Genomic DNA, 14,718 nt, shown 5'->3' with positions numbered 1-14,718 from the left:
GAAGGTTTTTGAAAAACAAATCTCTGACCACCCCCTAGCTGTCAATCTGTAAAACTTTGTAAGAAAAGTCTTTTGGTAAAAGTATCATATGATTGTTTGAGATTAGACTATCAGGCACCAGAACACTTGTATCACAATACATGTAACAAAGGCCTAACAGTGTTTTGAAACAGAATCAGAGATAAACCATTTCCTTTGGATCCCTTTCCAAGTTTCAGAATGACAAAGACTGAGGACACTTCAGTCAGTGAAAGATAAAGAGGATAACAAACTTAAAGGCAACTATTTTAGCAACAATCAAAATTTAAACAGGGCAGGGATCTCAGAAGTGAATAGAATTGTGAACAATTAACTTGTTAATCGTTAAAGTGAAAGAGAAAAAATGTTGCCATAAAGTTTCACTCATGCCCCTTGAGGGAAGAAATTCTGTCATTCTTACCTAGTCTGTCCTGGACTGACTGCTGTGACAATGGTAGCATCCTACCTCCAGGGAGATTGTGGGTTCAAGTCCTACTGACATTAACTGTCCATTACTGACAGAGTGCTGCACAATTGGAGATACTGCCTTTCAGATGAGTTGTTAAACTAAGATCCTGTCTGTTTTCTATGATGGATGTAAAAAATCCATCACTTTGTTTTGTGAAACAGCAGTTATCCTCAATGTCCTGGTCAGTAGGTACCCCTCAATCAACATCTTACTATCTGGTCATTATCATATTGCTGTTTGTGGGATTTTACTTTGTGTAAATTGGGTGCATGTTTCCTACCTCACAATTATGGTTACACTCGGAAAGTACCTTGTGGCTATGAGGTACTTTGGGATGACCTGTGGTGATGAACAACCCAATGTTTTTTTCTTCCAACACATGCTTTCAGATCCACAGCTATATAATTGCCTCTTAACTGCCCTTTGGAATGAGCTTGGAAACCATTCAGCTGTCATCAGCACTTTTCTCAGAGCAAGGGCGATAAATGTCAGGTTAGCTTGCCAGCGACATCCATCTTCCGTCAATAAATTTAAAAAACCTGGGTGGAAGCAAATGGGAACAGATTGTACGATATTTAAATCTCAGTACAAAAATACTGTAACTGATGTTCAAAATCTGAGACGAAGGATTATTACTGCATAGCCCTCAGCAGGCCCAGACGAACCATGACAAGATGAAAAGCAGCTTCACGGGCTTCGCTGCGCAGACTCCGTTCCCAACCTGCCCTTGTCCTTCCCCACCTCGCCCCACCCCTCACATTGACCCCGCCTCTTTCAGATAGCCCCACCCCTCACATTGACCCCGCCTCTTTGAACTAGCCGCACCCCTCACATTGATTCCTCCCGTCCTCCCCTCGCCCTACACCTCACATTGACCCCGCCTCCTTCAGCTAGCCCCACCCCTCACGTTGATCCCGTCCACCCTTCATCCTAATTCCGCCCCTTTTCGCTCTGAACCCGCCCCTCTCTTCTCTGATCCCGCCCTTCCGCTCTGACTCCGCCCTCCCCGCTCTGACCCCGCCCCTCTCCCCTCTGGCCCTGCCCCTCTGCTCTTTGACCCCGCCCCTCCGCTCGGACTCCGCCCTCTCCGCTCTGGCCCCGCCCTCCCTGCTTTGGCCCCGCCTCTCCGCCCTGGCCCGCCCCCCCGCCCCCCATAATAATGTTTTTTCCTGTGACCCGGATGTGGAAAACTTCTACTTCCGTTCCAATCTCGCGGGCTCTTAAAAAAATGGCGGCCCTAGCGCTAAAGAGAAAGTGAGATCGAGGAGCTGGGCCTGAGGGAGAGCGGGAGACCGGGGATCGGAGTTGGGAGCTGGGCCTGAGGGGACGGCCCACACGGGCAAGGGAAGGCGGGCGATGGCGAGTGTGGATCACAAGTCCCCGAACCTGCTATTGCAGAGTTTGTGCTGCCGAATCCTGGGCCGCAATGAGGGTGAGTGGGGTCGGGAACAGGCAGACTGGGTCTGCTCCGGTGACAGTGACAGTGAGGATTGTGATCGACTCCAGGTTAGAAAGAACAAAGCCAGTCTTTGCCGAGGGGGTAGTGGGATGCATTAATCAGAGGTTCTATTCGGGAATCAGGGGATTTTGTAGTTAGCACTGAGGGTGTCTGGCTGTCTTCAAGCTGTCGGGGAAGGAGGATAATCGAAGAGCCAGGAAACGAAGCTGTTGGAGAAAGAAATGAAATAGTCAGAAGGCTGGCCTCACGTTGGAAGCAATGCAACGTGAGAGAATATAATTGGATTGTTCCATCGAGTTTCAGCAGTAAGGAGTCAAAATTGAGATCGGGATGCTCTTGATTATTCTCTAGTGCCAGCCATTATAGGAATAGGAAGAGTGTTATAATAGTGATCATGAGGAATAAGAGATAATATAAGAGCAAAGAGTTAAGATTTAGTAACAACAGAACTAGTCTGGGCAAGAGGAATGTAGTCTTTTTGGCAAAGTCCATTCAGCCAATCAAGTCCAGGCCAGCTTTCTGTAGAATATCCCAATTGATCCTATTCCCTTATTTTGTTCTCATACCCCTGAAAGATATTTCCCTCCAGTATCATCTAGTTTCCTTTTGAAACTATTCATGTTGTCTTAACACAACAAGTTCCAGATCATTCTGATTCAATAAAAAGATGCCTCACATCTCCCTTGTTATCCAAGGAATCCTAGCATTGGTTCTCTTGCCTTCCATCCTTATTGGAATGTATCTAGTATGTACCTGAAATATCTTAACGATCATCTATTGTTCTATTATCACTTTCACCTGGCCAGATCTCCTTTCATCCCATTGAAATCCAATAGAGGCATACAGTCCAAAAGCAAGGGTAAAATTAAATCTCAATAAATCACCGCTTGGCTGCAATGGGAATCTCTGTATAAAAAGGGAGTTCTCTTATTTTTAAATTTTGTCCCAGCTCTACCTTGACCACAAGGGGAGGCAGCTTTTCAGCAACCACCCTGTCAGTCCCCTACCCCCAAGGATGTATTTCAATAAGATTACCTCTCACTCATGTAAACTCCAGTGGACACAGGCCCAGCTTATGTGTGGCACAGTGGTTTGCACTGCTGCCCCACAGGACTGGAGTTCGATTCCTGGCTTGGGTCACTATCTGTGCGGAGTTTGCACGTTTTCCCTGTGCCTGTGTGGGTTTCCTCCAGGTTCTCCCGTTTCCTCCCACATTCTGAAAGACAAGCTGGTTAGGTGCATTGACCCGAACAGGTGCCGGAATGTGGCAACTAGGGGAATTTCACATAACTTCATTGCAGTGTTAATGTAAGCCTTACTTATGGCTAATAAATAGATAAACTTTAAACTTACTTATCCAAGTCTACTTCATAAAATTAAGACCCCCAATCCAGGTAGCTAGTGAATCTTCTTTGAACTGCTTAAGGTGGCCAAAATGTAGAAGTTCTCCAGATGTGGTCTTACCAACATCCTGCACACTATAATGAGCCTCCCTAATTTTATATTCCAGTCCCCTTGCAATAAACAATATTCCATTTGCCTTCCTAGTCACTTGCTGTACCTGCAAACTCACTTCTCCAGATTCATGTATCGAGACACCTAGATCCTTCTGCACCACAGAGTTCTATAATCCTTCTCCATTTAAATATTATGCTGCTTATGGACGGCACAGTGATTAGCCCTGCTGCCTCACAATGTCAGGGACCCCAGGTTCATTTCCTGGCTTGGGTCACTGTCTGTGCAGAGTCTACATGTTCTCCCTGTGTCTGCGTGGGTTTCCTCCCACAATCCGAAAGATGTGCTGGTTAGGTGATTGGCCATGTTAAATTCTCCCTCAATGTACCTGAACAGGCGCCGGAGTGTGGCGACTAGGGGATATTCACAGTAGCTTCGTTGCAGTGTTAATGTAAGCCTACTTGTGACATTATATTCTTCCTGCCAAAGGTCACAATTTTTCACATTATACTCCATTTGTCATTTTTTTTTTGCCATTTACTTAACCTATCAATATCCCTTTGCAGAGGGGCAGTGGTGGTGCAGTGGTGTTACTGGACTAATAATCCAGAGAACCAGGATAAGGCTCTGGGCACCTGGGTTTAAATTTCACTATAGCAGAACATCTAGAATTAAAAGTCTGATGATGATCATTGTGGTTGTCTAAAAACTCAACCCTGGGGAAGGAAACCTGTTGCCCATACTGGTCTGACCTATAAGTGATTCCAGACTTAGAGAAATATGGTTGACTCTTAAATGCCCTCTGAAATGCTCAGTTTTATTCAGTAAAAAGGAATGAAACCGGACGTCGACCTAGGCATTGGAAACAACAATGGCAAACCCAGCCTTGCTGACCTGAAAAGTTCCCCTTAAAAACATCTGGGGGCTTGTGTCAATATTGGGAGCATTGTCTCACAGATTGGCGAAGCAAGAGCCTGACCCCATAGTCATACTCACGGAATCATGTCACCACCATCATGTCATCACTGCATGCCCTGTCCCTGGTGGCGCATTGGTATAGGGAGTTGCCCTAGGAGTCCTCAACATCGAATCTGGAGTCTAATGACACCAGGTCAAACATGGGCAAGGAAACCACCTGTTGGTTACAATGTACCATTCCCCCCCCGCCCTGGCCACTTAGCTGATGAATAAATATCCTCCTTATTAAACACCACTTGGAGGAAGCACTGAAGATGACAAATGCCCAGAATGCATGCTGGGTTGGGGATTTCAATGTCTGTCACCACGAATGGCTCAGTAGCACCACGACTGACTGAACTAGCCAAGTCTAAGGGAATTGCTGTGAGACTGGGTCTGCGGCAGGTGGTGAGGAAGCCAACAAAAGGGAGAATCGTATTTGACCTCATCCTCTCCACTCTGTCTTCTGCAGATGCATCTGTCCATGACAGTATTGGTAGGAGTGACCACTATACCATCTTTGTGGATTCAAAATCCCATTTCACGCTGAGGATACCTGGCATCGTGTGTGGCATTTCAACAGTACTAAATAGGACAGACTTTAAATAGATTTAACGACTCGAGACTGGGCACCCATGAAGCGCTGTGGCCATTAGCAGAATTGTACTGAACCGCAATCTCTAATCTTATGGCCTGGCAGAGCCCCCACTCTATCATTACCACAAAGCCACGCCATCAAACTTGCTTCAGTGAAGAGTATATGGGAGGACATGCCAAGAGCAACAAGCAGACATGCCAGATGACAATGCTTAGTGGTATAATTAATCCAGAAACTCAGCTAATGTTCTGGTGACCTGTGTTCAAATCCCACCACGGCAGGTGGTGAAATTTGAACTCAATAAAAAAATCTGAAATTAAGAATCTAACGATAACTGTGAAACAATTGTCGATTATTGGAAAAACCCATCTGATTCACTAATGTCCTTTGGGGGAGAAAACCTGCCATCCTTACGTGGTCCGGCCTACATGTCACTCCAGAGCGGCAACAATGTGGCTGACTTGCAGTTGCCCTCTGAAATGCCCTAGCAAGCCATTCAACTTTCGAGGGCAGCTAGAAAATGGGCAATAAATTCTGGCCAGCCAGTGATGCCCATGATCCATGAATGAATAAAGGATCTAGTGATGCTACAGCACAGGACTACGTGTGTGCTAAACAGCATAAGCAGGAAGTGATAGATCGAGCTAAGCAATTCCACAACAATGGATCAGTTATAAGCTCTACAGTCATGAATAGTGGTGGACAGTTAAACAACTCTCTGGACGAGGAAGCTCCACAAATATCCTCTTGGAGGATGGAAGAGACCAGCATATTAATGCAAAGGGAAGGCTGAATCGTTGGCAAAAATCTTTCAACAGAAATGCCAAATAAATGATCCATCTCTGCCTCATCTGGCAGTTGCCAACATGATGTGGATATCATGTGCCAGCGTTGGACTGGGGTAAACACAGTAAAAAGTCTGACAACACCAGGTTTAAGTCCAACCGATTTATTTGATAGTACACTCACTAGCTTTCAGGGTGGGTCCCTTTGTCAGGTGAATGACCAGACTTTTTACCATGAGTTCCCAAAATCATAGATGTCAGTCTTCAGCCAATTTGATTTATTCTGCATGAAAGCAAGAATTGGCTTTAAGGGTTATGGCTGTGACGATATTCCACCAATAGTACTGAAGACGTGCTGCAGAACTTGCTGCACCCCTCATCAAACTGTTCCAGTACATCACTGCCATCTTCCTGGCACTGTGGAAAATTGCCCACATATGTCCTATGCCAAAAAACAGAGCAAATCCTGTCTCTCCAATTCCTACCCCATCAGTCTATTCTTGATCACCAGGAGTCATCAACAAAGCTATCAAGCAGCACCTATTCGGGAGCAGCCGGCTCATGGACACTTAGTTTGCATTCAGCCAGAGTCACTGAGCTCCTTACTTGTTCAAACATGAACAAAGGAGCTGAATTTCAGAGGTGAAGTGAGAGTGACTGCCTTGTCATCACTGCAGCATTTGAATGTGGCATCAAGGAGCCCAAGCAAAACTGGAGTAAATGGGAATCAGGGGAAAAATCTTATGCTACTTGCAGTTCTACCTGGAACAAAGAAAGGTGGTTATTGTGCTTAGGGATAAATCATTTCAGTTCCAGGTCATCAGTCCAGGAGTTCCTCGGTAATGTCCTCTGCCCAACCATCTTCAGCTATTTCATCAATGACCTTCTTTCCATCATAAGGTCAGAACTGGGGATGTTTGCTGATGACTGTACAATGTTCAGTCCCATTCGTATCTCCTCAGATACTGAAGCAGTTCATGTCCAAATGCAGCATGACTTGGACAATATCCAGACTTGGGCTGACAAGTGGCAAGTAACATTCACACCGTACAAGTGCCAGGCAATGACGATCTGCAATAAGAAAGGATCTAACCATTGTCCCTCGACATTCAATGGCACTACCTTCACTGAATCCCCACAATCAACATCCTGGGGGTTACCATTGACGAGAGACTGAACTGGAGTAACCATATAAATGCTGTGGCTACAAGAGCAGGTCAGAGGCTGGGAATCCTGCAGTGAGGACCTGCCTCCTGATTTCCTCAAAACCTATCCACCATCTGCAAGTCACCAGTAAGGAGTGTGGTGAAACACTCTCCATTTGCCTGGATGGGTACAGTTCCAACCAACATTCTCAAAGCTCAACACCACCCAGGACAATCAAGCAACCTGCTTGATTGGAACATCATCTATAAATATTCACTTCCTCCGTCACTGATGAGGGAGGGTTGGATTGGAATTTTGGGGTGAAGGAGGTCAGACAAGGAAGAATGGTTTTGGGGTGTCTGCTGGGGAGGTGGGTATGTGGTGCTTAAATAGTTACTGTGGAGTTAGAAGTGATCAGGGTAAAATTGGCAGAACCATCAGAAGTTAGTGATTTAAATTGCTTCTAGCAGATGGTTTCCAGTCCAGTGCAATTGTCCAGGGGAGGTTAGTCCTTCTAGACAATTACCAGTTCCCCTTTGGACAATTTACTTGTGTGGGATTTCCTCAGTACACCATTGGGGTACCCCCAAAATCCAATGCTTGGGAACAGGAAGTTATGGGCCTATGTTTTTAAATCAATAATATCCAGTTTATGGAATGAACTGAGGCAAATCGGTAACATTAGGAGAGAAAAATAGGAACAGGAATTATAGCATCGTAACTAATAGCAGTTTCACCCCGAGTCAAAAACGTGGGTTCAAGTCCCACTCCAAAAACCTGAGCGTGTCATATAGGTTGACACTGTCAGAGCAGTGCTGTCTTTTGTGCTGGAATAGTTGAGGCTTCCTCTGCCTATTTGAATGTCAAGTATGTTGTTGCAATTCAATGAAAAGCAGAGTTGTTCTCCCTGATGTCCTGGGCAATATTTATTCATAGACCTATATCACTAAACAGCTAATTTGGCCATTACCTCATTCCCTCACTACTGCTGTGTGAGAATTGGGTTTTTAAAAGCCAAGCCTTGTCTAGCAAATCTAATAAAGTCCTTCTGAGGAGGTAACAAAATGCAATGAATGATGTGAAGTGAATATGTGTGGATTTTTTTTTAAAGTTTGCTTAGGCATTGTGTGCAAAACTCTTAAATAAAATGAAGGTGCTTGATATCAAAGTGAATGGTCATCATGGATGGGAACTTGATTAAAGAACTTAAAGCAGGGAATGATAGTTAATGGATATTTTTTGGAAGGCTGGGAAGAATGTTGATCAAAGGTTTGTTACGGGACCATTGCTTTCAAAAATAATTATTTAATGGAAAAGAAGAAAATTTGCAGACAGACAAAGTCTACTTGAAGAGGATGAAAGCATTTACAAATAGATATATAGTAGAATGAGCAAATTGAGGGAGATTACATATCATGTGGAGAGATGTGACTTTTTTTCAGATAAATGAGAAGAGGACATACAGTGTAATTTCCAAGGGAAATGACAGTATCTGAAAGTCTTGATTATTTGGAAATAGTCTGTTTACAAACATCCATCTTTTAGTTCTCTGCCCATTTCCAGCATTTTTTGTTGCCTGTCAACACTTGCACACAATAATAGCCCAATAAATGTATGACATGGACATTTGTAGTGTGAGGCTTGGTGTGAAGTGTGATGGACAGGAAATAGATTGCATGATGTTCTGTATTACAGAGGACCATGTCACTTAAGATAGGAACATTTTGATTTTACTGACATTTTTGTGACCAAGTTGTAATTTGTCTTATTTCCCCATCATACCTGAGGACTGAATTGTCTTTGCCATGTGCAATTGTGTTTTACAGCTGATGTGGCTCAACAGTTCCAGTATGCGGTGAGAGTAATTGGAAGTAATTTTGCTCCCACTGTGGAAAGGGATGAATTTCTCGTAGCTGAAAAGATCAAGAAAGAAAGTAAGTTGTTTTCTTCAATCAACTCAATAATTTATGAAGTTTTGCACCATAGTGTGCTGAAGTCACAAATTGAGTCTAGTCAAAAAGAAAAAGGATGGAAACGTAAGGTCTAGGCAGCAAAAACAGATGAAGCACTTGAAGAATATAGGGAAATAGAATCACAGAAGAACCCTACAGTGCAGAAAGAGGCCCTTCAGCCCATCGAGTCTGCACTGACCACAATTCCACCCAGGCCCTACTCCCATATCCCTACATATTTTACCCACTAATCCTTCTAACCTAACCATGCTAGTACACTAAGTGGCAATTTTAACATGGCCAATCAACCTAACCCGCACATCTTTGGACTGTGGGAGGAAACTGGAACACCGGGAGGAAACCCACACAGACACGAGGAGAATGTGCAAACTCCACACAGACAGTGACCCAAACCGGGAATTGAACCCAGATCCCTGGAGCTGTGAAGCAGCAGTGCTAACCACTGTGCTACCGTGCCACCCAAAAGTAGAAAAGAACTCTTAACAGGGAGGTAGGAGGGCAAAAAGGGGTCACAAAATGTCCTTAGCAGGCAGGATTAAGGAGAATTCCAAGGCATTTGTGCATATATTAGGAACAAGAGGATAGCTAGAGAAAGAGTTGATCGACTCAGGGGCAAGGAGGGAAATTATGCATAAAACCAAAGGAAGTGGGTGTGATCCTTAATGAGTACTTTGCATCGGCATTCACAAAGGAGGGGGACATGTTGATTGGTAAGCCCTCCGGAGCAAGTCTCATGAGGGAGGAAGTGTTAGGTGTATTAAAAAGCATTAAGATAGACAAATCCCCAGGCCAGATGGTATCTATCCCAGATTATTGAGGGTGACAAGAGAAGAAATTGCTGGGTCTCTAACAGAAGTTTTTGTTTCCTTGTTAGCCACAAATGAGATCCCAGAGAATTGGAAGATAGTCGATGTTGTTCCGTTATTTAAGAAGAGTAGCAAGGATTTTCTGGGTAATTATAGGCCAGTGAGCTTGATGTCAGTGGTAGTGAAATTGTTGGAGAAGATTCTTATGGATAGGATCTATACATATTTGGAACGTATTAGCAACAGACAGCATGGTTTTGTATGAGGGAGGTCATGTCTCACTAATTTGATTGAGTTTTTTGAGGAGGTGACAAAAATGATTGACAAGGCAAGGGCTGTGGATGTTGTCCGTATGGACTTTACTAAAGCATTCGACAAGGTCCCCCATGGCAGGCTGGTACAAAAAGTTAAATCATGTGGGATCAAGGGTGGACTAGCTAGTTGAATTTAGAATTGGCTTGGCCATAGAAAACAGAGGGTAGCGGTGGAGGGTTTTTTTCTGAATGAAAGTCTGTAACTAGTGGTATTCTGCAAGGATCAGTGCTGGGACCTCTGTTCTTTGTAATATGTATAAATGGCTTGGAAGAAAACATACCTGGTTTGATTAGCAAGTTTGTGGATGATACTAAGATTGGTGGAGTTGTGGATAGTGATGAAGATTGTCAGAGAATACAGCAAGATATAGATAAGCTGGAAAATTGGACAGAGGTGGCAGATAGAATTTAATCTGGACAAGTACGAGGTGATGCACTTTGGCAGATCCAATTCAGGCGGGAGCTATAAAGTAAATGGCAAAACCATCAGGAGCATAGACGCACAGAGAGATCTGGTAGTACAGGTCCATAGACCTTTAAAAGTGGCAGGGCAGGTGGAAAAGGTGGTGAAGAAAGCATATGGCATGCTTCGTGTATAAAAGTTGGCAAATTATGTTGCAGTTATATAAAACATTGATTAGATCACATTTGGAATATTGTGTCCAATTCTGGCCAGCACACTACCAGAAGGATGTGGAAGCTTTGGAGGGAGTATGGAAAAGTTTTTAAAAGTTATGGAGGGTATTGACTATGAGGAGAGACTGAATAAACTGGAATTATTCTCCCTGGAAAGACGGAGGCTGAGGGGCAACCGGATAGAAATTTATAAAATTATGAGGGACATAGATAAGGTGAACAGTAGGAAGGGCAGAAATGACAATTGCAAGAGGGCACAAGTACAAAGCAAGGAGGGAAAGGTTCAGTAGAGGTGTGCAGAGGAGGTTTTTTACACAAGGGTTAGTTGAGGTCTGAATTGCACTGCCAAATGAGATGTTTGAGGCAGACATGTTAGCAGCAATTAAGACTTACCTGGATAGACACATGAACAGGCCGGGAATAGAGGGATACAGGTGATTGATCTCGATAGGGCAACCTGATCAGTGCAGGGTTGGTGTGCTGTACTGTTGTTTGCTCTAAAGCAGAATTTTGTTTATTATTTCATCTTTTATGGATAAGTTGGAGTTTAATTTAATTTGTTGGAACTGTGAATGTGAATTGTCTTCACCTGGAGAATCAAAGAGCTTCTACAGAGAATCCAAAAATTCTACAAATTCATAAAGGGCAAAAGAGTAACAGGGGAGAGAGTGGGGCCTCTTAAGGATCAACAAGGTCATCTATGTGCAGATCCACAAGAGATGGGTGAGATCCAAAATGAATATTTTTCATCAGTATTTACTGTTGAGAAAAGCATGGATGTTAGGGAACTTTGGGAAATAAATAGTGATATCTTGAGGAGCGTATGTATTACAGAGGAGGAGGTGCTGGAAGTCTTAAAGTGCATCAAGGTAGATAAATCACCGGGACCTGATGAAGTATATCCCAGGACATTGTGGTAGGGTAGGGAGGAAATTGCAGGTCCCCTAGCAAAGATATTTGAATCATCGATAGTTATGGGTGAGGTGCCTGAAGATTGGAGAGTGGCAAATGTGCCTTTATTTAAAAAGGGCTGCAGGGAAAAGCTTGGGAACTACAGAGCCTTACTTCTGAGGTGGGTAAATTGTTGGAAGATATTTTGAGAGGTGGGATCTACAGGCATTTAGAGATGCAAGGACTGATTAGGGACAGGCAGCAAGGCTGTGGGAGTGGAAAATCATGTCTGACAAATTTAATTGAGATTTTTGAAGGGGTAACCAAGAAGGTAAATGAGGGCAGTGATGTTGTCCAATGGACTTTAGCAAGGCCTTTGACAAGGTACCACGTGGTAGGTTGTTGCATAAAGTTAAATCTCACGGGATCCAGGGTGAGGTATCTAAATGGATACAAAATTGGCTTCTTGATGGAAGCCAGATGGTGGTTGTAGGGAGTTGTTTTTCAAACTGGAGGTCTGTGACCAGTGGTGTGCCTCAAGGATCAGTGCTGGGCCCACTGTTATTTGTCATTTATATTAATGATTTGGATGAGAACATAGGGGGCATGGTTAGTAAGTTTGCAGATGACAGCAAGATTGGTGGCATGGTGGACAATGAGGAAGGTCATCTCCAATTGCAGCGGGATCTTGATCAATGGGGCCAGTGGGCTGACAAATGGCAGATGGAGTTTAATTTAGACAAATGTGAAGTGATGCATTTTGGTGGATTGAACCAGGGCAGGACTTACTCAGTTAATGGTAGGGCACTGGGGAGAGTTACAGAACAGAGATCGAGGGGTACATGTTCACAGGTCCTTGAAAGTGGAGTCACAGGTGGACGAAGTGGTGAAGAAGGCATTTGGCATGCTTAATTTCTTCAGTCAGGACATTGAATACAGGAGTTGGGATGTCTTGCTGAAGTTGTACAAGACATTGGTAAGGCCATACTCGGAATACTGTGTGCAGTTCTGGTCACCCTATTGTAGAAAAGATGTTATTAAACTAGAAAGGATATAGAAAAGATTTACTAGGATGCTACCGGGACTTGATGGATTGAGTTATAAGGAGAGGCTGAATAAACTGGGACTTTTTTCTCCAGAGCGTAGGAAACTGAGGGGTGATCTTATAGAGATCTATAAAATAATAAAGGACATAGACCAGGTAGATAGTCAACATCTTTTCCCAAAGGTAGGGGAGTCTAAAACTAGAAGGCATAGGTTTAAGGTGAGAGGGGAGAGATACAAAAGTATCCAGAGGGCAATTTTTTCACACAGAGGGTGATGAGTGTCTGGAACAAGCTGCCAGAGTTAGAGACGGATACAATTTTATCTTTTAAAAAGCATTTCGATAGTTACATGGGTATGATGGGTATAGAGGGATATGGGCCCAATGCGGGCAATTGGGATTAGCTTAAAGATTTAAAAAAAGGGCGGCATGAACAAGTTGGTCTGAAGGACCTGTTTCCATGCTGTAAATCTCTATGACTCTATGGTGCAATTTACAAATAAATGGCCTTGTGTATTTTTATTCTTGTGAAAACGTCATTAGGAAAACTCCCCCTTTTTAACAAAGAAAACATAGAAACATAGAAAAACTACAGCACAAAAGGCCCTTCGGCCCACAAGTTGCGCGGAACGTGTCCCTACCTACTAGACTTACCTACAACAGTCTATCTTACTAAGTTCCATGTACTTATCCAAAAGTCTCTTAAAAGACCCTATCAAATTCGCTTCTACCACCACTGCCGGCAGTCGATTCCATGCACCCACCACCCTCTGAGTGAAAAACTTATCTCTGACATCTCCTCTGTACCTACTCCCCCGCACTCTAAACCTGTGTCCTCTTGTGGCAACCATTTCAGCCCTGGGAAAAAGCGCCTGAGAATCCACCTGATCAATACCTCTCGTCATCTTATACACCTCTACCAGATCACCTCTCGTCCTTCTTCTCTCCAAGGAGAAAAGACCGAGCTTTCTCAACCTATCCTCGTAAGGCATGCCACCAAATCCAGGCAACATCCTTGTAAATCTTCTCAGCAGCCTTTCTATGGCTTCCACATCCTTTCTGTAATGGGGCGAGCAGAACTGAGCACAGTACTCCAAGTGGGGTCTGACCAGGGTCTTAGCCAGCTGCAGCATTACCTCCCGACTCCTAAACTCAACTCTCAATTGATGAATGCCAGTACACCATACGCCTTCTTATCCACAGCCTCTACCTGTGAAGCTGCTTTGAGCATCCTATGAACCTGGACCCCAAGATCCTTCTGATCTTCCACACAGCCAAGATTCTTACCCTTAATATTATAACCTGTCATCCTATTTGGGGAGAGGGCGGGAAAGTGGAACTGAGCCACGACAGATCAGCCATGATCTTATTGAATGGCGGGGCAGGCTCGAAGGGCTAGATGGCCTACTCCTGCTCCTATTTCTTATGTTCTTATGTTCTATTTGACCTGCTAAAATGAATCACCACACACTTATCTGGGTTGAAGTCCATCTGCCACTTCTCCGCCCAGTCTTGCATCCTATCAATGTCTCTGTGCAACTTCTGACATCCCTCCAGACTATCCACAACACCTCCAACCTTTGTGTTATCGGCAAACTTACCAACCCACCCCTCCACTCCCTCATCCAGGCCATTTATAAAACTCACAAAGAGCAAGAGTCTCAGAACAGATCCCTGGGGCACTCCACTGGTGACCGACCTCCATGCAGAAAAAGACCCATCCACAACCACTCTTTACCTTCTGTGGGCAAACCAGTTCTGAATCCACAAAACAATGTCCCCTTGGATCCCATGCCCCCTCACTTTCTCAATAAGCCTTGCATGGGGTACCTTATCAACACCTTGCTGAAGTCCATATAAACTACATCTACTGCTCTTCCTTCATCAATATGTTTAGACACATTCTCAAAAAATTCAGTCAGGCTCGTAAGGCACGATCTGCCTTTACAAAGCTGTGCTGACTATTCTTGATTATTCTATACTTCTCCAAATGTTCATAAATCCTGCCTCTCAGGATCTTCTCCATCAATTTATTAACCACTGAGATTAGACTCACTGGTCTATAATTTCCTGGGCTACGTCTTCTCCCTTTCTTGAATAAAGGAACCACATCCGCAATCCTCCGGAACCACTCCCGTCTCTATCGATGATGCACAGATCATTGCC

The 14,718-nt window shown here is 44.0% G+C and overlaps 1 protein-coding gene across 1 annotated transcript in view; it reads left to right on the top strand.

Annotated features, from left to right (window-relative positions):
* Positions 1-1,680: 1,680 nt before the first annotated feature.
* The window catches only part of tubgcp3 (tubulin gamma complex component 3), a 130,710-nt gene continuing 117,672 nt past the window's right edge, over positions 1,681-14,718 (top strand). The window contains exons 1-2 of the mRNA XM_080182694.1: positions 1,681-1,919; positions 8,714-8,821. Of these exons, the coding sequence (XP_080038820.1) occupies positions 1,844-1,919; positions 8,714-8,821 (184 nt within the window). The 5' untranslated portion in view covers positions 1,681-1,843. The remainder of the gene's footprint in view (positions 1,920-8,713; positions 8,822-14,718) is intronic.

Source organism: Carcharhinus amblyrhynchos, unplaced genomic scaffold (assembly GCF_965287045.1).
Source record: "Carcharhinus amblyrhynchos unplaced genomic scaffold, sCarAmb.v2.hapA scaffold_80, whole genome shotgun sequence".
Lineage (NCBI taxonomy): Eukaryota > Metazoa > Chordata > Chondrichthyes > Carcharhiniformes > Carcharhinidae > Carcharhinus > Carcharhinus amblyrhynchos.
Note: the sequence above shows the minus strand (reverse complement) of the source record. Positions and strands in the feature narration are given on the sequence as shown.